Source organism: Myotis nattereri, assembly GCF_964212035.1.
Source record: "Myotis nattereri genome assembly, chromosome: 7".
NCBI classification, from domain to species: domain Eukaryota; kingdom Metazoa; phylum Chordata; class Mammalia; order Chiroptera; family Vespertilionidae; genus Myotis; species Myotis nattereri.
The window spans coordinates 40109769-40133474 of NC_138082.1; the positions used below are offsets into that span (position 1 = coordinate 40109769).

Genomic DNA, 23706 nt, shown 5'->3' on the forward strand with positions numbered 1-23706 from the left:
ATGGTAACCAAACCAAAGATAGCTGGACATAAATTCATTATATGTAACTTTTTCTATGTAATATATTTGTAAGTTAAAGATAGCTTGTATTAAATCCAGGTAAGGTTAGCCATGTAGCTTGAGAGTACTATAGTCCCCTATGTCTGCGAGGTGCATATCAAGACCCCCCAGTGGATGCCTGAAATCACGAAGAATACCTAAGTCTGTATATACTATGTTTTTTCTCTATATGTACATACATTTTCACTTAAAGCAAACACTTTATGGCTTTTTTTTTCACCTGTCCAAATAGCCAGCATCACTACTCTTGCACTTTGTGGCCACTGTTAAGTAAAATAAGGCTTATTTGGACACAGCACTGTGATACCGTGATAGTCAGCCTGATAACTGAGAAGAAGGCTAAGTGATTAGTGAGTTGATAGCATATCTAGTATGGATATGTTGGATAGAGGAATGATTCACTTCCTGGCTGGGACAGTGCAAGATTTTATCACACTACTCAGAACAGCATGCATTTTAAACTTATGAATTGTTTTGTTTCTGAAATTTTTTTCATTTTAATGATGGAACTATAATAAAGGGGTATCTTGGAAAACTGTAATGATGGAATAACAGTGTTATACAAGTCACCCAGGTAATCTGGGTTCACCCTCTTCTACCACTTTCAAGTTGGGAATGAACTGTAACCACTCAGTGCTGTAGCTTCCTTCTTAGTAAACTGAGCATAAAAATAAACAGTAATAATATGACCCACTTAATACGGTGTCACAAGGGTTAAAGAAGATACTTGTAATAATAAAATGTGTAGTGTTTGGCACATAATGAGTTTTCTATTAATATCAATTATTTCTCACTCATTCAAATATGAATGTGTATATTAGTGTGACACTGTGGTGGTGGAATACAATGGTGAGTAAAATAGACAAAGTTCCCACCTTTACGGAGCATAATCCTATATAATAAAAGCGTAATAGGTAAATCGACCACCTGGTTGTTATGACATGCACTGACCACCAGGAGACAGACACTCAATGCAGGAGCTGCCACCTGGTGATTGGTGTGCTCCCCCAGGGGGAGTGCTGCTCAGCCAGAAGCCGGGCTCACTACTGGTGAACGCAGTGGCAGTGGCAGTGGCGGGAGCCTCTCCCGCCTCTGCTGCAGGTGGGCAGTAAGCGGTAAGGAGCCAGGGTTCCTGGAATGTGAGAGTCCCAGACTGAGAGAGGGATCAGGCCTAAGCTGGCAGGTGGACATCCCCTGAGGGGTCCTGGACTGCGAGAGGGCGCAGGCCTGGCTGAAGGACCCTCTCCACCCCAGTGCACGAATCTCATGCAACAGGCCTCTAGTTAGATAATAACACAAATAGTTGTAAAATTGTAACCATGAAGGAGAGTGGTGGGAGTAAGGGTAAGAAAGAACATTTCAGAGATGAATCATTTTTATGGCTTGCAAGACTTAATGTATGGTAGTGGTGTCCAATTATGTTTGGATTTAAGTGTGGGTGGAAAAGGCTGTAGAGAATCATGATGTTGGGTTTAGATATGTCGAATTTGAGGTGACTTTGAGACATCTAAGAAAAATGTTGAAAGGTATTCCTGAACAGGTCCAGAAATCAGAGAAGTCTGGGCTGGTGACATATTTGTTTGTTAATTGTATATGAATGATAATCAAAGGCATTGATATGGATGAGAATTGCCCAAGTAAAGAGCTGAGAGAATGTGAGATGTGGACTTGTTAACTAAGCTAAGAGAAACTCCAGCATGCAGTGAGAAGGCAATGAATGATGGCCAGAGATGAAGAAGAGAAGTGTGAAGAAAGCACTTCAGGAAAGGATTTGGGAACCCTGTCAGATGCTGCTGAAAGACTGAAAAAGAGTGAGACTTAACATGTTGGTTAGAATGTACAAGATTGAGATAATTGGTGAACCCAGGGCATGAGTGGCACGACCAGAAGCACATTGACATGAATTCAGGAATGAGCAAGGTGTGATGGAGGACACTGAGTACAGATGACTGAGAATTTTGTCTTTGAAGGAAAGATGAGCAATAGACCAGTCCCTGAAAGTGGTAGAATAGGGTTACATTAGTTTACGAGGGCTGCTGCAGTGAAGTGCTGCATACTGGGCGCTTACACAACAGATATATTTTCTCACAGTTCTGGAGGCTAAAAGTCCAAGATCCAGGTGTTAGCAAGGTTCCTTCTGAGGACAGTGAGGGAAGGGTCTCTTCTAGGTCTCTAATTGTCTTGTCGATGATGACCATCTCCTCCCTGCGTCTTCATATCATTTTCCTCTTTATCTGTGTCCACATTTCCTCTCCTTTTAAGGACACCTGTCATTAGATTAGGACCCATCCTAATAACCTCATTTTAATTTAAATGTTTCTTTAAAGGCCCTATCTTTAAATAAATATGGTTACATTCTGAAGTACTGAAGGTTAGAACATACAGATTTGGGGTAAGGGGGGCCACAATTCAGCTTCATAGGGGTCAAGTGTAGTGTTTTGTTTTTTTAAATTGATACTATAGACAACTGTAAGAGGTTTAAAGCCTAGTAGGATTTATCAATTTGGAGAGAGGAATTGAATATACAAAAGAGAAAAAATAGGTAATACTATCAAGTTCCTGACAAGGTGGAAGTGAATGAACTCGAAAACAGTTGAAGAGATTAGCTTTAGAATCAAGAGGGAGAACTCCCCCATTGTAACAGGAGGGAGGATGAGTGGGATGAATCTGGAGATGCTTTCATGTATAAGAGGCATCAGGAAGATGGAGTTCCTGTGTGATGTGTTCTCTTTTTTTGTAAAGTAAGAGACAAAGATCATCTGCTTAGTGGTGTAAGTTGGAGGCAGGGTAGTGGGGGTGTTGAAGAGGAATAGAGGTTTAAATTAAGTGAAGATGATTCAGAATATTTTTTTGTGGGGATTGGAAGAGTAAAATTACTCCACAAGTGTGGTTCTATTTTCAGATAGCGTTAATACTGAATTTATGGGGGAACCTTTCTGGCCTGTTGTATGACTCTACCTATTTGTGGCTGGCTATTGAGGTAGAGCACAGAGATAGGATTCACCCAGCATTTGTGCTTTGCTACGTGGCAGATGAGTGGATAGGATAAAAAGACAGAGGGGCAAAGGAGTTAATGTATTGCCAAATGCATTTTTGAAATATTGGACCAGCTCAAGTGGGTAAAAAAGAAACTAAAGGGTGATGATGATAATATTCATAATGATGGTGATGATGGTAATAAGATTATTGTTAAAAACAAACTTCATTACAATTCAGTTTTATGAACTTTACATGTAGATTGGTTAGAACATTAATATTCATCCTCTAATGGTCCTACAGTTTTTCACAGGTCACATTTTAGGGAAAGATCTATTTCCCTTGTCAAAATGATTACTTAAATTAAACTACATAGTAACATATATTGGTCATGTCAGCACACACAGAGCATAAGCATAATGTCTTCAGTCTTGCAAATTTGAGGAAAATGAATTTTTTTTTGTTATATGAAGATAATCATAAAGTTGACTATCTGCTTTTATGTTAAATTGGTGAAAATTGAAATTTTCCAAATTTCCTTGTTGACTTATCCCTGAAAACATAATGAAATAGTAATCAATAGCTCTAATAAATAAACTGCCTGATAGTAATAACCATTACAGTTACCAGTCACTTATTCCCCACCATTCATCTTGGTAGCATCAGACTTCATGTGTTATGCCGAGGCCCTCCATGCTGCTGCTACATATAAAAACTAGACTTCACATACTTCTAGGTAGGAGACAATACCACTTCACAGAAATATACTATCACTAGGGGCCTGTAGGGGCCTGGTGCATGAAATTCGTGCACTGGGTGTGTGTGTGTGGGGGGGTGGGGGTTGTCCCTCAGCCCAGCCTGCCCCCTCTCACATACTGGGAGCCCTCAGGCGTTGACCCCCATCACCCTCCAATCGCAGGATCGGCCCCTTGCCCAGGCCTGACGCCTCTGACAGAGGCGTCAGGCCTGGGCAGGGGACCCTCATTTCCCCCCATCACTGGTTCTGCCCCCAGACCCCTCCGATTGCTGGCTCTGCCCCTTGCCCAGGCCTGATGCCTCGGCTAGAGGCGTAGACCCCCACACCCTCCGATCACCTGATCGGCCCCTTGCCCAGGCCTAACTCCTCCGCCAGAGGTGTCAGGCTTGGACAGGGGACCCCCATCTCCCCCCGATCACTGGCTCTGGCCCCTGCCCAGGCCTGAGGCCTCTGGCCCAGGAATCATGCCTGGGCAGGGGACACCCATCTCCCTCTGATTGCTTGCTCCACCCCCCACCCAAGCCTGACGCCTCTGACCCAGGCTTCAGGCCTGGGCAAGGGGACCATCATATCTCCCCAATCCCTGGCTCTGCCCCCCACCTGATGCCTCGGCCAGAGGAGTTGACTCTCATCACCCTCCGATCACCAGTCACCGGATCGGCCCCTTGACCAGGCCTGAGACCTCCGGCAGAGGTGTCAGGCCTGGGCAGGGGACCCCCAGCTCCCCGCGGTTGCAGGCTCCGCCCCTGCCCAGGCCTAACACCTCTGGCCTAGGCGTCCGGCCCGGGCAACGGGGACCCGCAGGTGCAGCGGCCCCGCAATCGTGGGCTTCGCTTTAGGCCCAGGCAAGGGACTCCTAGCTCCCGGGACTGCCAACTTCGACCGTGCCCAGCTCCCATCGCTGGCTCCACCCCTACTTCCTGCTATCACTGGCCAGGGCGGAAAAGGCACCTGATTCTCCGATCATGGCTGGGGGGCAGGGCAAAGGTGGCCCCAGGCCGCCTTTGCCCTGCCCCCCAGCTCTTAGGTCCCCCCTGGGTTTCCGATCACTGTCAGTGGCAGGGGGCTTCTTCCTGCTTTCCCTTTCGCCTCCCTGCATTGTGCCTACATATGCAAATTAGCCGCCATATGCAAATTAGCAGCCATCTTGTTGGCAGTTAACTGCCAATCTTAGTTGGCAGTTAATTTGCATATAGCCCTGATTAGCCAATGAATTAGCCGTACGCCAATTACCATTTTTCTCTTTTATTAGTGTAGATGATTCTCATTATTTATTGCAGCAGTAATTACTGCCAGCATTGCAAATGTTATTTCTAGAGTCATACATGTGCTTTTTCCTGTTTGTAGAAAGGAACCATAGGGGCAAAGTAGTATACATTCTGAGTTGCTATGCACCCAGTTCCTCGTATTCTTTCTCCGGGTCAGTTGCTTGACATTTGCTTGACATACCCTTCTGTATGATGTGACCTCACATACTTCCAGATACTCTCTCATACATTCTTTAGAAATTAGCCTGGTCATGAAAGAATGGTGGATACTCATATGCAGTTTTGACCTTTGCAGATATTTGTCATGGTAGATTTTAAGAACACATCTGCAATCCAAGGTTATTATTTTACATATACATATAACCATTTGAGAAGTCACACTAATATAGATTGGGCATGAACTGCTTTTGCAGTAAGTTAATATTCAGATTGACTGAGCTAGATGCCCTGATTGAACTTATTTTATAACCTAATTTGGTAAAGCATCATCCTTATTGCATTTAAATAAATTTGTTTACTGGGGCATCAACCTCAGTTTGTATCATTTTTATTAGAAATAGTCATACAGTTACTGATGTTGCATTCTAAGGGAAATTTTAGTATACATTAAAACGAGTAACTGGCTTCCGGTGGGTTTTCTTTCTTTCTTTCTTTTTTTGACAAGATACCTTTGCTCTTTGAAAGTTCCATGTCAGTGAATTGTTTTCCCCTACTTATGATTTATGTATGGTAACCTGCTTCTTTTGTTTCTAGCATATTCTAAAAGCAAAGTTTAAATGTCTAAATAATATCTTCAATTTTTAAAAGTAATGTATAATACATTATTAATTCATTAAATGTTTTTGAAGTGCCTTTATTCCATCTTTATTTTTAGAATTTAGACATTTCTAGTGAAATAATTGATTATATTTATTGCTGAAAGCTATTTTATGTCTGTTGCAATATCCCATATTTGTGTTATATAGTAATAAATGAGAACAACACAGCTTTAGAAAAAAAATGACATATAACTATAAAATGCTGCATATATCCTATATAATAAAAGCCTAATATGCTAAGTGTCTGGTCGTCCATTCAGCCAATCAAAGTGTAATATGCTAATGATATGCTAAGGTCACTCAGCCACTCGCAATGACATGCACTGACCACCGGGGGCAGACAGTCGACCGGTCGACCAGTCACTATGACGGGCACAGACCACCAGGGAGCAGACACTCCAACCAGTAAGCTAGCTTGCTGCTGGGGTCCAGCTGATTGGGACTGAACAAGATGGGCCAGACATGCCCTGGAGTCCTCATGCAGTCCATCCCAAGCTGGCCAACCTCCCATATCCCTCCTCGGCCCCGATTGTGCACCGGTGGGGTCCCTTGGCCTGGCCTGTGCCCTCTCGCAATCCGGGACCCCTCAGGGGATGTCGGAGAGCCGGTTTCGGCCTGATCACACTCAACGCAGGAGCTTCCCCCTGGTGGTCAGTGCACTCCCACAGGGGGAGTGCCACTCAGCCAGAAGCCGGGCTCACTGCTGGCGAGCGCAGCGGCGGTGGCAGGAGCCTCTTCTGCCTCCGCGGCAGTGCTAAGGCTGTCCGTCTGCTGGCAGTCGGACATCCCCTGAGGGCTCCCGAACTGCTAGAGGGTGCAGGACGGGCTGTGGGAATGCCCCCCCCCCCCGCCCCTGCTCCAGTGTATGAATTTCGTACACCAGGCCTCTAGTATATATATAAGATGCTAAATCTAAAAATGTTATATATGTAATGTTCATCATGGAATTACTTAGAATTGGTGGAAATTGGAAATATTCTACATGCTTAGCAATAGAAAAATGGAGTCTTGAAATCAGTTATTTGAGGCAGTACATTACTTATATTGCTCTTCATAAGGATGGGTAGGTTGATTGGTTGGTTGCTTGCTTGGACAGAAGTATGAGAGGGAGGGACAGAGGGAGGGAGGCAGGCAGGGAAGTTATCCTTCTTAAAAAAGTTTTGAAAATTATAACTGTAGCCACATGAAAAATCATTATAGTATAATGTTAAGTGAAAAACAGAATAGAAATTACTTTGAGAATTGGCTATGGGATTTAAGTCTGGAGCATCATATGAAAACACTGTGCATATAAAAAATGATTGGAAGGAAATATACATGATATTTTTCCTGTAATGTGGCACATTTTTAAAAATCAGAAGGATGAAAGTTTATTAAAAAATTACACGAGCTGTTAGATTTTAAAATGAATGTGTTTTAAACTAGTAGTAACAGAAATGCACTATGGGTCTGTGATACTTTGTTATAAAGTTCTAAGGTAAACCTATCCATCCATTGCATCTATAATATCATGCTTCAGAGACACTCTTATTCACTTCTTGGGAGCTGTCCTAAGTTTAGATTTAGGGCATAACCATACATCTATTGTTGAATTCCTTATTCTAATTTAGTAACAGATAAATCTTGATAATAATATTTTTTTCTGTTAAAATTACTTTACTGTATCTATGTAGATTCAGAGTATTTATGTTTGTGGGTAAAGAGTTCACAGAACCCTTTTTTCTTCTACATGAAAATTTGATCTCTGCTTAACTATCTAGCTCTGGTACCCTGAAAACCTGATAAAGACTTGAAATGTCAAGTATGTTACTAGACAATATTGCTTATAATAAAAAATATTCTGGATGGCTCTGGCGCAGTAGCTCAGTTGATTAGAGTGTTGTCCTGATACTCCAAGGTTGTGGGTTTGATCCCCTGTGAGGGCACATATAAGAATCAACCAATGAATGAATGAATAAGTGGAACAACAAATCAATGTTTCTTTCTCTCCCTCCCTCTCTCCCTCTTCCTCAAATCAGTAATTAAAATTTTTTTAAAATTTCTGGATCTGGATTGGGAAAACTACCAATACTTTATGGAACACTTAACTTTGGGCATCCCTTAGTTCATTGACTTCTATAACAGGCATGACCCTGGGGGTATGAAGTTTTTCTTCTATATCTGCCCCATATGTATCTCATCTTCTTACACCTGAACTCTGGGACTGCTTCAGGGACTCAGCCGAAGAGAATTGCCCAATCCTGCTGTTTTAGCAAACTAGTCCCCACCCTACGTCCTTCTGAGTAGCTCGGTGTCATTGGAACTTAAAATAACCTTGTATGTCTGAATGTTTTGTTGATCCTAAGAAAATCCCTAGTGGGTAATCCTATATAATAAAGAGGGAATATGCAAATTGACCATCACTCTGCCACAAAATGGCTGCACCCACAGTGGAGGCCGAGTTTCTGTAATGAGCCTTAACAAACAATCAGCAGGGACCTGAGGCTGCGCCCCACCCAACACCCCTCCCTGTGGGGTTTGACAGGGGACCTCAAGCTGCGCCCCCCCCCCCCACCTGGCTGGGCTTAACGGGGGACCTCAGGACACGCCCCCCACCGTGGCACCGGGCCAGGGGACCTGAGGCTGTGCTCCCTACCCGGCAGGGCTTGACAGGGGAATCTCAAGGTGTGCCTCCCATCTGGTAAGGTTTGACGGGGGACCTCAGGCCGCGCCCCGCTACCCAGTGGCGGGGCTTGACAGGGGACCTCAAGGTGCAACCCCCACCCTGGCCCAGGCTGGGGGACCTCAGACCATGCTCCCCTGCCCAGTGGTGCTTAACAGGGGACCTCAGGCTATGCCCCTCCGCCCAGCGCCAGGCCAGGGGAGGCTGCAACCCAGCCTGGCGGGGCTTGACAAGGGTGGGGCCGGGTGGGTCTGGATCTAACCCAATGGGGATGGGGCCGGCCAGGTCTGTGTCTCTCGCAATTTTGAGGTGCATGTGGGTGGGCGGGGACTTGACTCTGGGTCCCGTGATGTGCCCCAGATTCTGACAGAAGGAAGATTTTCATACACATTTTACTAATTTTCTTTCTTCTCTGACACTTCTATTATAGAGAAAGGGCAAATAGCAATATTAAAATATTTCCTCTAATTAATCCCCTTTTAATGTGCACAAATTTCGTGCACCGGGCCACTAGTGTAGAGGTATAATTCTACAGTTAGTTTTTTAAAAAATATACATTTTTATTGATTTCAGAGAGGGAGAGGGAGAGAGAGGAAAACATCAGTGATGAGAGAGAATCATTGGGAGGCTGCCTCCTGCATGCCCCACACTGGGGACCGAGCCTACAACCCAGACGGATGACCTGACCGGCATGGCTAGGCTCTACAGTTTTTAACTTTCTTTTCAAAGTAAGAAAAATAGCATTTTAACTTTATATTAGTTAATTCATTCAGTTTTATCATTGCCTTGGGAAGAAAATTAGGACAGACACATAACTTTTAGTCCTAGTTTTTCAATAATGGATTATGTTGCCTTGGACAAGTCACTTAGTCTCTCTGAAACATAGTTTTCTTAAAGTGTTAGATAATGTGACCAATATCATATCTGATTTCCCTTCCAACTAACTCTAAATCCTATAGTTCTCTGATGTCCTTATTATAAGTTAATTTTTAATCCTCTTATTTTTGTCAGAGTCTTCTAGATTTCTTTGATCCTGGCAGATGATCAGAACAAATATGAACTGCCTATGCATTAAAATTTAAAGAATTTAGAGCAGTGGTTCTCAACCTTTTGGCCCTTTCAATACAGTTCCTCATGTTGTGACCCAACCATAAAATTATTTTTGTTGCTACTTCATAACTGTAATCTTGCTACTGTTATGAATCGTAATGTAAATATCTGATATGCAGGATGGTCTTAGGCGACCCCTGTGAAAGGGTCATTCGACCACCAAAGGGGTCGCGACCCACAGGTTGAGAACCGCTGATTTAGATGAAAAATACTGGAGGAACTTTGGGAAGGGAAAACCAATTAGAATGAAAGCTTGAAGAGCTTTTAATTACTTTAAAATTTCATCTCAACTCCCTTTTATAGGTCGTGAACTGGCTTGAAGGACCTGGATCAGAACAACTTAGAGCCCAGTGGGGGATTGGAGATTCCATCCGGGCTTCGCAGGCCCTACAACAGAAGCACGAAGAGATCGAGAGCCAGCACAGTGTGAGAGACTTTTTTACCTCTGCACGTTACAATGCTATTCTTAATGTGCTAATTAATTAGCATGTGTGATGCTAAGTGATAAGTTGCTATATACTTTGGTATAGGAGCATAAACATACAATATGTTTACTGTTTAGAGGCCATAAAGGACATTTTGACCATTTGGTACATATTCATTTAAAGTTTGGCTGTGGTTTTTATCTCCAGTACAGTTTAATAACATATTTTTATAGAGACACAATTCATGTGACAGAAGAAAGAATGATAATACAAAAACAGGACTTTCATTTATAGTCCCTGAGATAGAAACTGTGATTCTTAAGGTCATGAGTTGATAATTATTGAAGCTGCATGGTACATGGGGTTTCATTGTAGAGTTTACCCTTGAACAGCAAGGGGCTTAGGAGCATGGACCGCCCCCTTCTTTCTTCCCCTCTTTTACTGTTGAAAATCTGCATGTAACTTTAACCCCACCAAAATTTACTAATATTCTACTGTTGGCTGGAAGCCTTACCAATAACATAAATAGTTGATTAACACATATTTTATATATGTTTTATATATTGTATTACAATAAAGTAAGCTAGAGCCGTGGTTGGCAAACCGCGGCTCGCAAGCCACATGCGACTCTTTGGCCCCTTGAGTGTGGCCACGAAGTTTCAATCGCACTGTACATGTGCGCCCGCACGTGGTATTTTGTGGAAGAGCCACACTCAAGGGGCCGCAGTTTGCCGACCACTGAGCTAGAGAAAAGAAAATGTTTTTTAAGAAAATCATAAGAGAAAATAAACTTAGAGTATTTATTGAAAAAAAAATGCATGTATAAGTGGACCCATGCAATTCAAATCCTGTGTTGTTGAAGGACCAACTACTTTCTACTTTTGAATAGATTTGAAATTTTTCATTCTAAAAGGTTTGCAAAAGAGAATTGCACCATTTTAACCAATAGATGGCACTGCGTTTCACCTTGAGAATAGGTTGATGCCGGATGAACATACTATGATGTTTAAGATAGTCTAACATTTTATTAAAAGCTTTCTTGTCTCTTTGTAAATAAAAGTGAACACTTTAAAACATGTATTGGAATTGTTCAGGTCTCATGAAAGTCAAATTTCTAGTATATTGATTAGTTAATAGTAGAATTTGGAGAAACTTTTAACATACCATTTTTGTATTAAAACACTTTGTCAAGTATTAAGTTTTAGATTCTTCCTAAAAGCATAATTCACAAATAAAGCTAAACATAAATTTATTAGCTGAGAATTTATTTATATTTTTTTAAAAGATCACTGGCTGTTGTATGGAGAACAGGGAGTAGAGACAAAAAATGAAATAGGAAGGCAGGAGGCTAACAGAATGGAGGCAGTATAAGTAATGAGAAATTGTCAGATTCATAGGTTAAGATAGCAAGACTTGCTCTTGGAAGTAGAATTATATGTTTGGATTAGCAACTATTAAGTGGGGAAGACTGGGAGAGAAGCAGGTTGGGAGGCTGGAAATCAGTATCTTTGGGGACAAGTTAAATTTTGGATATCTAAAAGTCACCTGAATGAAGATCATTAAGACGGTTGCCTATCAATGTGTATAATTCAGGAGTGGGGTCAGGCGTTGGGAGTTGTAAGCCTATTGGTGTTATTTAAAGGCATGGGACTATATGAAATCATCCAAACCCAGTGAATATTGATTTAGAAGCAAAAAGAGAAGAGGGAGAAGAAATGGTCTGGAAATAGTAATGGGGCCTGAGGCAGCCATCTCTCTACTCCACCTCTAGGATTGTGGGACGTCAGCTGTGAAAACGAAAACAGCAGTTAGTTAGGAGGGCTACAGGGCCCACTGCCTTTTCTGACGGTGGACAGGTGTCATGTAAAGCAAGAGAGAGAAGGAAACAGAGGCCAGGATGAGGCTGGAGGAGATTTTGTTCTTGGCTGGAGTGTGTTCTAGGGATTGCCGTGAAGGATCTGGGGATTGGGGACTTTTCTTCTTAATTTAAATGATTTTGCCTAAGAAAATTCTTTTGTTTATTAGTGTATATGGAGAAATTATTAAATGTCATGTAGGTCTCCATAAACTAATTTTATCCTTAATTTACTTTACAATGTCTCTATTATAGGAATGGTTCGCAGTGTATGTGGAGCTTAATCAGCAAATTGCAGCACTCTTAAATGCTGGGGATGAGGAAGATCTTGTGGAGCTGAAGTCCCTGCAGCAACAACTTAGTGATGTTTGCTATCGACAGGCCAGTCAGCTGGAATTTAGGCAAAATCTCTTACAAGCAGCCCTTGAATTTCATGGTGTTGCCCAAGATGTAAGTATCTACTCTTAGTGCTTTTCTTCTCTTCAAACGATCTGAATACATATCTGCACATAATTTTTGCAGGTTTGCATGTCTCCTAATTATTTTCCTGGAACAGTAAAATAATGTACTGGTGGGGGAAATGAGATAAAATCTTTGATTTTTTTTAAGTCAATCTGCATGCACCTAAACTTCTTTTGTCTACATAGAGTGTCCCAACTAGTAGATATATTTTGTTTTTATTGTTTCTCAATGTTTATGCTTTATAACATAGAATGAAATGGAAGTTTCATTACTTTTGTACATTCTGCTGACCTGGATATATTTCTTTGTCTTCCTGGTGCATGCATCTGTGCGTTCTGTCTTCCAGATAACATGTATTCTAATTATGCGTTCTTGTCTTTTAACAGCATAGTCTTTTTTCAAGTATAATTGTGATAACCTCATTAGATGTAAACCTCATTAACCATTAAACACTTTAGATGCTGATTACATCAGGGTTATCTCTTTGGTGTCCCTCTGCTTTAGTTGTCTCAGCAGTTGGATGGCTTATTAGGGATGTTGTGCGTAGATGTAGCACCAGCTGATGGAGCATCGATTCAGCAAACTTTAAAACTGCTTGAAGAGAAGCTGAAAAGTGTTGGTAAGCAGATTTTAAAAATGCTGAAACATAAGGGTTCTTTTAAAAAAAATATTACCATGGTTACACAAGTCAGCATATACTGAATTAATAATTATTTACAGGAAAAATTTCTATAAAAAAGGTTTTATGTTCTCTTGAAGGATGTAATTTATGCTAAAATTTTTATTTTTTTCATTGTTGGTCAATCACTTCCTTCATTGGACGTTAGCCTTTCTTATTTACCCAGCTATATCTACAGGTGCTATGTCTTGCATATCCTATGAACAGTTATTTGTAGTGCATGCATAAACTGTAATTAGCTGTGAAGTGTTCTGTGGTAAACCCTGTATGCCCCAAACTGTTGTTTTATGCAATGATTTTTGTTGTTGCTATATCCTAACCTGTAAAAACATACTTGGTTTGGTTCTGTGAACTTGTTTCTCCAAACTGGCAATATTGCCAAGATTACATACTCTCTAAGCCTTAATGAGATCCAATCTCATTAAGCTAGTTCTCTCACTTGTCAACAAGGCCTTTAAAAATCTAGTAGAGATAAATACAGTGACTTTCCCTAGGTCATGAATGAAGAGGTAGACAGTAGATGCAAAAATGGAAAGTGGGGATGGGTTGAGGAGGACAGGGGGACAAAGGTGATATAGGAGAAGCAGCAGAAACCAAGGGCAGAGATTTAATAGAAAATGGTAACATGTGATTAGACCAAATTAATTACTTTTTGAAAAGGATTTGAAGGAATGGATTTGAATGGCATTTTACTTGTTTGAGCCCTTGTTATTTTAGCAAATGATATGCATAATACACATGTAGTATTTGATATGCCAAATGAAATTTATTTAAAAATGTCAGAAAATTTCTTGAGCCACACTTTTTTTAAAAAAAAAGAAAAGAAATTCCTGTATACTTTGGAGTATTGCAAACATCATAAGTGTTGCTTCTTGTTGGGTATAAACTAGGTAGTACCTGTACTCAGAATGTTTAGCATCCTTTAACATTGCTTCAGTGATTTGAAGCCTTGCAACTCATACCTGTTTTTGAACAAAACATTTGCCTTATTCTAAAAAAAATTGGACTATGTAAAAGCAGAAAGGAAAAAATTGAAAACCCTTACTGATTAAAACAGTAATTCTCACATTTACTGCTTTCTGCTTTAAAAATTAATTATTATCTATGGAAATTAGCCCTTTGGAAATTTTCTTTAAGGATGATTTGCATTAGGAGGGTGGAGGGAGAATTTCAGTCTGAGTCACATTTAAAGGGGTTTTATTGCTCGAAATGTTCAGAGTACTCCACCCAAGGATAGTTTAATATACAAAGTGTTATACTTGGAACTCATGTGCAGTATCTGCTGCAAGGGTTTACTTGAGGGAGGGAAAGCACTTCCTTTGTTTAATAAATTAAATCTAGCAACTTTTGTTTTAGATGTAGGATTGCAAGGTTTGCGTGAAAAAGGTCAAGGTCTTCTGGATCAGATCTCCAATCAGGCATCCTGGGCATATGGAAAGGATGTAACCATTGAAAATAAAGAAAATGTGGACCACATACAAGGAGTGATGGAAGATATGCAGCTTAGGAAACAAAGGCAAAGTTTGACTACTAATGTTAATTTTTGCTAAGACAACATTATTAATTAAAATGACAAATGATATAATTTATATTTTTTATTCAAACTAAAAGTTTTTACCTGTTTATATAGTAGGCATGTAGTAAGTTTTTTGTGACTGTAACAATTATTGTATGTAATTATACTAACACATAATGGCAATTTGTTCAATTAACGAATGGGTACCTTTTCCTTTTACTCAGTAGTAAAAATTTCGATTACACTCAAATACTTTTTATTCCTATTTCCAGTGTAGCTTCTGACTCTTCTGTCTTTTAAGAAAACCCTTTTTGTAAAATTTTGCTTTTCAGTTTTCATTTGGTTTAGTTGATATTAAGTGTCATCTAAACTGATCTGTTTCTTCATCTAAACTTACTAACAAATTATCATACGTCCATTGTTCTCATATTTGCTGTAAAAGGATTAGACTATAGATTAACGTTTGTTAAAGTAAGATGATGGGTGAGGGTAAGATGATGTTTAGTTTCATTTGATACAGAATTAGGAATTTAAAGCCTTCTTTGAAAACTCAATCTGCAGTAGCAACTGCAAATTATAGTTGTCCCTGTGCATCCAGGGGCATTGGTTCCAGGTCCCCCACAGATAGGAAAACTCACCGGTGCTCAGATCCTTTATATAAAGTGGTGTTGTATTTGCGTATAACCTAAGCACATCCTCCTGTATACTTTAAAGCATCGCTATATTATAATACCTAATACAATGTAAATGGTAGGTAAATAGTTGTTATACTTTATTATTTAGGGAATAATAACCAGAAAAAAAAGTCTGTACATGTTCAGTACGGATGCAACTGTCGTAGATCTTACTCCATAGCACAAATCAGCAGCAACGTAAGATATTTTTGTGTGAATATTTTCATGTTAAACTCTGCATCTTACACTTGTTCTCTATTTTTTCTGAACCTGTCAAAAAATGACAAATGCTTTTCCATTTACAGAGCACTTCATGAAAACCAATGAGTAAGGGCACTAAAATAGGTTCTTCATCCCTAATAAATCACCATAATTTTCACTACATAGTCACGTAAGCAACTACATAACTTTTCTGAATATTTTCAATCCATGATTGGTGAATCCATGGATGCAGAACCCACAGATAATGGAGAGCCAACTGTGTTTCGAACTAATAGATTAGATTAATCTATGCATATAAACATAGATTAATCCATCTAGAAACTTTTGTACACCTAGAAATTTTAAAGTCAAGAAAACCTACAGAAACTCTCCCCTTACATCTTAGAGAAAACATTCACCAGGCAGAAATTCTTTCTACCCTCATATCTGCAAATTTATCCGTTTCACTATTCATTCTCCTCCCAAAGGATGACAGCCCTGCTCTTATCAAAGCCGATCCTTCCTTGTACCCTCATGTCTCCTCATTCCATCAACTCCCGTTTTCTACTCTGATCCCTGTCCCTCATTTATTTGCTTAAATATCTCCTATTTTAAAAAAGGTAAAGAATTACACACCTTCCTCTTCAACTCTTTCTTTGTCTTCTAGCTCTGGAGCACTCCTTCCTGAAAGTGAAGTCATTTGAAGATCTAATCTACACTCATTTTACTGTCTCACTTTCTCCAATTTACTTTTCAACCCTCTGCAGCCTGGCTTCTCTTACCATTTCACTAAATCTGCTCTTATTAATGTCTCCAATGACTTTTTAATTACCATCTATAATAATAAAAGCATAATATGCTAATTAGACCAGACGTCCTTTCGGACAACCAGGATCGAGGCAGCCACTGCGACTGCAAAGGCCTGCTCTTGCATGAATTTTGTGCATCGGGCCTCTAGTCTATAATAAATGCTTGATCTTGCTCAAAATGCAGGAATACTTTTAGTCCTGACCTTGCTTCCCCACTCTGAGTAGCCTTAGACACAGCTGAATTTTTCTTTCTTCTTGAAACCCCCGGACAACCTTGTCTTCTTTGAAAACACCCTGTTGGTTCTCCTCCTGGCACTCTGTTTCTTCTCAGTTTTCACTGTTTCTTTGTCCTCCTGCTAATGTCACTGCTTCCAGGGTTTGTTCTGAAGCCAGATTTTCCTTTCAGTCTGTGTTCTCCCTGGACAGTCTCACTACTTGAACGACCTTCTTTCGTATCATGATTGAGTGGTTATTGCTCTGACACAAACCACTCTCCTCTGCTTTAGACCCATAATTCCACTTGCCTGCTGAGGATCTCCACCTGGATGCCCCATACACTGGTCAAACCAATGTGTCCAGGTTGGAATTATTCTCCCCGCCCAAATTGCTCCTCTCCTTTAATTTCCTATCTAGGTTAAAGTTACCAGTGGCTACCAAACTTCGGGTGTATTCTAAAATTTTTACTCTTCCTCATCCCTACAGCCTCATCAAATGTCAATGTTTTGCTGTTTTGTTATCCTAAACATTTCTTTGTTCAAGATTTCTGTTCTTTACAGAGTAATGTTTGTAAAGTGCACTTCTAATTACACAATTTCCTTATATAAAATCTCTCTAAGTGACTTCCTGCTTTCTCAGATGAAGTTCTATCTCCTTCGAATTGTGTAGGAGGTCATAATCCAGTCTTGCATAGTCTCATCTCCTGTAACTTTCCCCAAAATCACATGGTTGTTTTTATTGCCTGAATACCTCATGCTGTTTCATGCATCCGTGACTCATTTTCTGCCTACTGGATTCCCTCCTTTTTTTAAGGTGCTTATCCTTGCAATCCGTTTTAGATTTCTAAGACAAGTTAATCACTTGTTCCTCCATACTCTCATGAATCCTTTACATGGCTCTACACTAACATTTAGCACATTGTTTATGTAAACATCCAACCCCTCAAATGGGCCCATTTAATACAAGAGACCACGTCTTGATTTTTTCAAGCACATTACTCAATTCCTGACAATGTGTTGAATACATGTATGTCATCATCTTCATCTTTAAAGTGTCTTACATTGTGCCGAAACCAGTTTGGCTCAGTGGCTAGAGCGTCGGCCTGCGGACTGAAAGGTCCCGGGTTCGATTCCAGTCAAGGGCATGTACCTAGGTTGCGGGCACATCCCCACTAGGAGATGTGCAGGAGGCAGCTGATCGATGTTTCTCTCTCATCGATGTTTCTAACTATCTCTCTCCCTTCCTCTCTGTAAAAAATCAATAAAATATATTAAAAAATAAATAAAGTGTCTTACATTGTAATGTAACTTCAGATTTTAGAAATAATTAGCATCACTTTCCTTCAATCCTTTGTAGAATTTTACTTTAACCAAGTTGCATTTTAACAGCTTGCTGTGCGATTTTTGAAGGCATCTTTATAAAAATGGCCTTGTGACAATGACGTCTGTATTGTTATTAAGCCTTCTTTAAGAACATCAACTGTAGTGGAGCCCAGGGTCTCCTAGTTAACTAGTTATTGGTATTTGGTATTGCAATGAAATTTCTCCTTCCCACCTAAAGTACATAAAATTGCATGGGACTGAAGGGAATGGATCAAAGCTGAGTTAGGTCAAGTCACCTTAAAAGTTTAGGCTGTATATTATCCAGACCTGAGTAAATTTAAAAATACACTGTGTTGTGTTTCTCTGCACCCAGAGAGCTTTAGCGTTTTTTTTCTTCTTAAGAATATAGGTAGAGTTTTTGTGTTTCTTTTATTCAAAATTAGATATTACTCTGAGTAATGTAACACAATGAAAAGTGTTACTTTTTTATTTCCTTGAACATATCTTTTAAATTAGTATTTGAGAAACTGCATTTTTATCTTTGAAGCTAGTTTAATGATAATTGGCAATGGAGATTTCTTTGGGTTTTAGTGTGCTACTGCATTTATGCTTTGCTTCAGTACTCTGCAGAACCCATGCTATTCTCATGAGGGTTTGTGATTCAGTATCATTCAGGTATTTTGAGGTTTTGATGTGATATACATATAGTTATCCTTAAAGTTCTTATAAATTAATACAAAACTAGGGGCCCGGTGCACGAAATTTGTGCACTGGGTGTGGGGGGGGGGGGGAGGAGAGTGTCCCTCAGCCCAGCCTGCCCCCTCTCACATACTGGGAGCCCTCAGGCGTTGACCCCCATCACCCTCCGATTGCCTGATCGGCCCCTTTCCCAGACCTGACGCCTCCGCCAGAGGTGTCAGGCTTGGTCAGGGGACCCCTATCTCCCCTCGATCACTGGCTCTGGCCCCCGCCCAGGCCTGAGGCCTCTGGCCCAGGAATCATGCCTGGGGAGGGGACCCCCATCTCCCTCTGATCGCTTGCTCCACCCCCCACCCAAGCCTGACGCCTCTGACCCAGGCTTCAGGCCTGGGCAAGGGGACCATCATATCCCCCCAATCCCCGGCTCCGCCCCCCACCCAGGCCTGATGTCTCGGCCAGAGGAGTTGACCCTCATCACCCTCCGATCACCAATCACCGGATCGGCCCCTTGACCAGGCCTGAGGCCTCCGGCAGAGGTGTCAGGCCTGGGCAGGGGACCCCCAGCTCCCCGCGGTTGCAGGCTCCGCCCCTGCCCAGGCCTAACGCCTCTGGCCTAGGTGTCCGGCCCGGGCAGCGGGGACCTGCAGTGGCAGCGGGGGGCGCCGCGATCGTGGGCTTCGCTTTAGGCCCAGGCAAGGGACCCCTAGCTCCTGGGACTGCCAGCTTCGACCTTGCCCAGCTCCCATCGCTGGCTCCACCCCTACTTCCTGCTATCACTGGCCAGGGGGGCAAAGGCGCCTGATTCTCCAATCATGGCTGGGGGGCAGGGCCCTGCCCCCCAGCTCTTAGGTCCCCCCTGGGTTTCCGATCACTGTCAGTGGTAGGGGGCTTCTTCCTGCTTTCCCTTTCGCCTCCCTGCATTGTGCCTACATATGCAAATTAGCAGCCATCTTGTTGGCAGTTAACTGCCAATCTTAGTTGGCAGTTAACTGCCAATCTTAGTTGGCAGTTAACTGCCAATCTTAGTTGGCAGTTAACTGCCAATCTTAGTTGGCAGTTAACTGCCAATCTTAGTTGGCAGTTAATTTGCATATAGCCCTGATTAGCCAATGAAAACGCTATCGCCGTACGCCAGTTACCATTTTTCTCTTTTATTAGTGTAGATAGTTACAATCTCCATAGTGTTGGATTAGGTATTTTAGTATACTATAATATGTGTGTGCTATAATAGTTATCAACAAAACCAAAATGTTCTAAATTTATGTTTGGGTTTATTAGATGTGAAGACATGGTAGATGTGCGAAGGTTAAAGATGCTTCAAATGGTGCAGTTGTTTAAATGTGAAGAAGATGCTGCCCAGGTAAGGATCAATTGGCACATTATTTAGTTGTTTGTTTTTTTTAAAAGATTGATTTCATCCAATTATAGACAACTTTTTTATGGTCCTAAGAAGGTAACATGAGGTCAGATTCTAGTTTAAACTGTTGAAATAATAAAGTTTTGTATTCCCAGTTATCTTACTTGGTCTCATTTGATTTACCTTCTTAATGAAATCCTCTATTGAGCTAGAAATTGGGACTAGGTATTATTTATTATTCATCTGTTATCAGTATATCCCAGGATAAAGGCTAGATAACACACTGCTTTTAACTACAAGAGGGTTTTTCAACTAGGTAAACAGTTTGCTTTCTTTTCGTATTTATCATCAGAGTACATCATTTCAGCTTGGCGTAGAGGAAATTTGTGATTTTAAATGGTAACATAAAATTATAAAGAGATTTCAAAAAGATCTATATGTATGTAATCTATTACAAATCATGTGATAATTTTAAAAGAGTGCTTCCCTTTAATAGGCATTGTCTTTAGGTTTTTAAAAATATTGAGTAGGAGGCAAGGTCATTAATTCATGTAGTTTGTCATTGAATGAACTAAGCTATTAGGAACTTAGGTTATAACTGATAGATTAGTCAATCACATGATATGATTTTTCTTACAAATATGATATTTTGATATAATAAGTAAAGACTTATGAATCCAGCTTCACTCTTCTTTCTTTTCATTTAGGCAGTAGAATGGCTAAGTGAACTTCTGGATGCTCTGCTTAAGACCCACATCAGATTGGGCGATGATGCCCAGGAAACGAAAGTTTTACTGGAAAAGCATAGAAAATTTGTTGATGTCGCACAGGTGCAGAACTGGTTATCTTCCTTTCCTACAAGCTCAGTGTTTGAATAGCTTTCTGCATGATTATAATGTAACTTAACCCTCCAAGTCCCAGAAGGTTAGTTATGTTATTCCAGAAATATCACAGAACTAAGAAAAAGGCAGCTGGTGCATCCAACTAGCCTGCGCAAATTTGTGAGGGTTTATGTTTCCCTGAATACAGGTTCTGTTTGCCTTCTGTGATTTATGTTATATATTATAGGATTTTTTAGGCAATCCAACCGTTCCTTCATGAAAGTTAATACAAAATATATGTTAATGCTGTATCTCACCAGCATTAACATTACAACACAGATTTTTTTGTTGTTGTTGTCAAATGTGTTTTAATTAATTTCCCTAATAATTGAGTTTACCGTGTAACAGTTGTGGTTTCCTCTGTGGAATACAAAGTGCCTGTTTTTACCCACTTGTCTGGATTAAAGACTGAACAGACATTCTTTTTGGCCTTTGGAATTGAGCCAACTGAGATGGGGAAAACAGAATAAGAAAGAAACTTACTGAAAATGAACTAAAAGTATTGCTTCCACTGCATTATTTATGCATGCCGATAATTTGTAGTAAGTGCCAGTGGAGTCATTCAGTACTGATTTCCAGGAGTGTCACTTCATGGCCACCACAGTCCTCCGGCATGCTTTCCCATCCCTCTTTGCAGAATTCTTTTATTATAATTCCATGTTTACTTTTTTTTAGAGCACTTATGACTATGGAAGACAGTTGCTACAGGCCACCGTTGTGTTGTGCCAATCTTTGCGCTGCACTTCTCGGTCATCTGGGGATACACTTCCTCGACTGAACAGAGTATGGAAGCAATTTACGATAGCATCTGAAGAGAGAGTACATAGGCTGGAAATGGCTATTGCATTTCACTCAAATACCGAAAAGGTTTGCTTTTTTAAAAATGTGGTCACAATAGTATTTATTGTGTATGTTTAAAATATGTTAATCTTAATGTAATATGTGCTTAGTCTGGTTTTAAAAAAATTGATATTCTGTTATTTAAAGTTTGTTTAGATATATTATCTCAGAGAGTTGAAATCAAATTCTCTTAGTAATTGGTACCAGTGGTGGAGTATCATGGTTGGAGAAATTCAAAACCATTCAGTGGTCTTCTGTCTACAGTGTTACTCTTCTCACTGTACCTACTTCCCATAATATGCTGTCCATTCTTTAGGAGGTCATGACTCCCATCTCATTCATATGCCAAGAAAGGAAACTTTGTTTTGGTACCTGCTATAAATTATTCAAAAGGGTACTTTTTAATTTTTTAATGTTTAGAGTCTGTCCAACTAAAATGAGAATAAAGATAAAAATTAAAACATTTTAGAAAAACATTTTTATTGATTTCAGAGAGGAAGAGAAGAGAAGAGAAGAAGAGAGAGAGAGAGAGAGAGAGAGAGAGAGAGAGAGAGAGAGAGAGAGAGAGAAGCATCAGTGATGAAAGAGAATCATTGATCAGCTGCCTCATGCACACCCCCCACTGGGGACCAAGCCTGCAACCCAGGAATGTGCTCTGACTGGGAATGGAACTGTGACCTCCTGGTTCATAGATCAAAACTCAACCACTTAGCCACACTGGCCAGGCAGAATATATTTTTATGTGTTACTTTTTAAAAAGTAATTCTAGAATTTATTATTTACTGAATTAGTCTCAGAAACCAGAAGTGAATATGCAGTGTTATTGGGCAGGTTTTCATAGAACTTTTTTCTTAACTCAGCACAATGAAAATGTGTATTACCTGAGCTTTGGATTTCCATTCTGAAGAGGAACTTTATTATGTAGTTAGCTTTGTTTTGATCTCTTACAATGAAAGTTTATATATAGGGGATGTTTAGTACAATTTAAAATAGGAGAAATCAAAGTTTTAAATGTGATAGCCTTGTCTATCAAACAAAAGAAATGTTTCCAGAAACCTCAGGAACTAAGCAGTTTCTGTCTGTGTTATGAAGTACATTTGTTGGGAGATGTTCATAGTAAACTCTTTCAGACCTGGTCACTGAACTCCACACACAGGGCAGTGTTTTAGGGGCCTAATGATAATGAATGAAAGTATGCAAAATGCCTTTACTTGCTTATCTATTGATTATTTTAATGAAAACTTTGTATTCGAGTATAATATTAACATAATATACAGATCATAAGTCATTAATTTTAACAAGATGAGCACACCTGTCCAATCAGTGCACTGTTCAAACAACAGAATGCTACCAGCTCCTCAGAGGCTCCCATTCCTTTTTAGCCACGCTGCTTTTGCTGCCCCTCCCCCTCTCCAAGGTGACCACAGGCCCTATTCTAACACCACTGAAAGCTTTTTAGGATGCTGTTTTTAAAGGAATCAGCAAAGGCATTTTAAAATCTAGACCATTTTAAGAAGTCGTATAAGAATATATATATATATTCATATTAAATAACCAACTGTTTATTTTTCATTGGCTATAATAGAAAATTAACATTTCTACTTTTTCTACTTCATGGCCTTTATCATACTTATATAAACTTGACTTAAGGTTATTTTGCTGTGCAAACATATGGTGAAACCTTTTCCTTTTGACTGTGTTCTGTTTTATACCAGTAAGCGTAAATATAATAACTATAAGCAAATTGTACAGTATGATTGAGAAAATATTTAAATTAAGTCTAGAATTTTAGATGATAAATATGGTTATGAGCTACAATGAAATAAACATAATTGGATTAAGTGAAGTATGTTGCAAAAATAAGTACTTTTTCTTTTTCCTTCCTCAAATTTTTCGAGGTTTTTTTTTGGGGGGGGGAGTTAAATTTAAATGGTAATAGTTAAGGAGAAACAAATAAAATCTTTACAAGGGCTGTAGAACTTCCCTATATTTGAATTATAACCATAGCAGTTGATATCAGTTAAGTCAGCAGATGAGCTTTTAAAATAACTATAAATTGTGTAATTAGGCCATCAAATCAGTTATGTGCTTGTACTTGGAGTATATGTTGTTTTGCATT

The 23706-nt window shown here is 40.1% G+C and overlaps 1 protein-coding gene across 1 annotated transcript in view; it reads left to right on the forward strand.

Moving 5' to 3' along the window:
* The window catches only part of SESTD1 (SEC14 and spectrin domain containing 1), a 96995-nt gene that overhangs the window by 68806 nt on the left and 4483 nt on the right, over positions 1 to 23706 (forward strand). The window contains exons 10-16 of the mRNA XM_081095257.1: positions 9955 to 10077; positions 12187 to 12381; positions 12898 to 13012; positions 14429 to 14588; positions 19788 to 19869; positions 20574 to 20696; positions 21423 to 21614. Of these exons, the coding sequence (XP_080951383.1) occupies positions 9955 to 10077; positions 12187 to 12381; positions 12898 to 13012; positions 14429 to 14588; positions 19788 to 19869; positions 20574 to 20696; positions 21423 to 21614 (990 nt within the window). The remainder of the gene's footprint in view (positions 1 to 9954; positions 10078 to 12186; positions 12382 to 12897; positions 13013 to 14428; positions 14589 to 19787; positions 19870 to 20573; positions 20697 to 21422; positions 21615 to 23706) is intronic.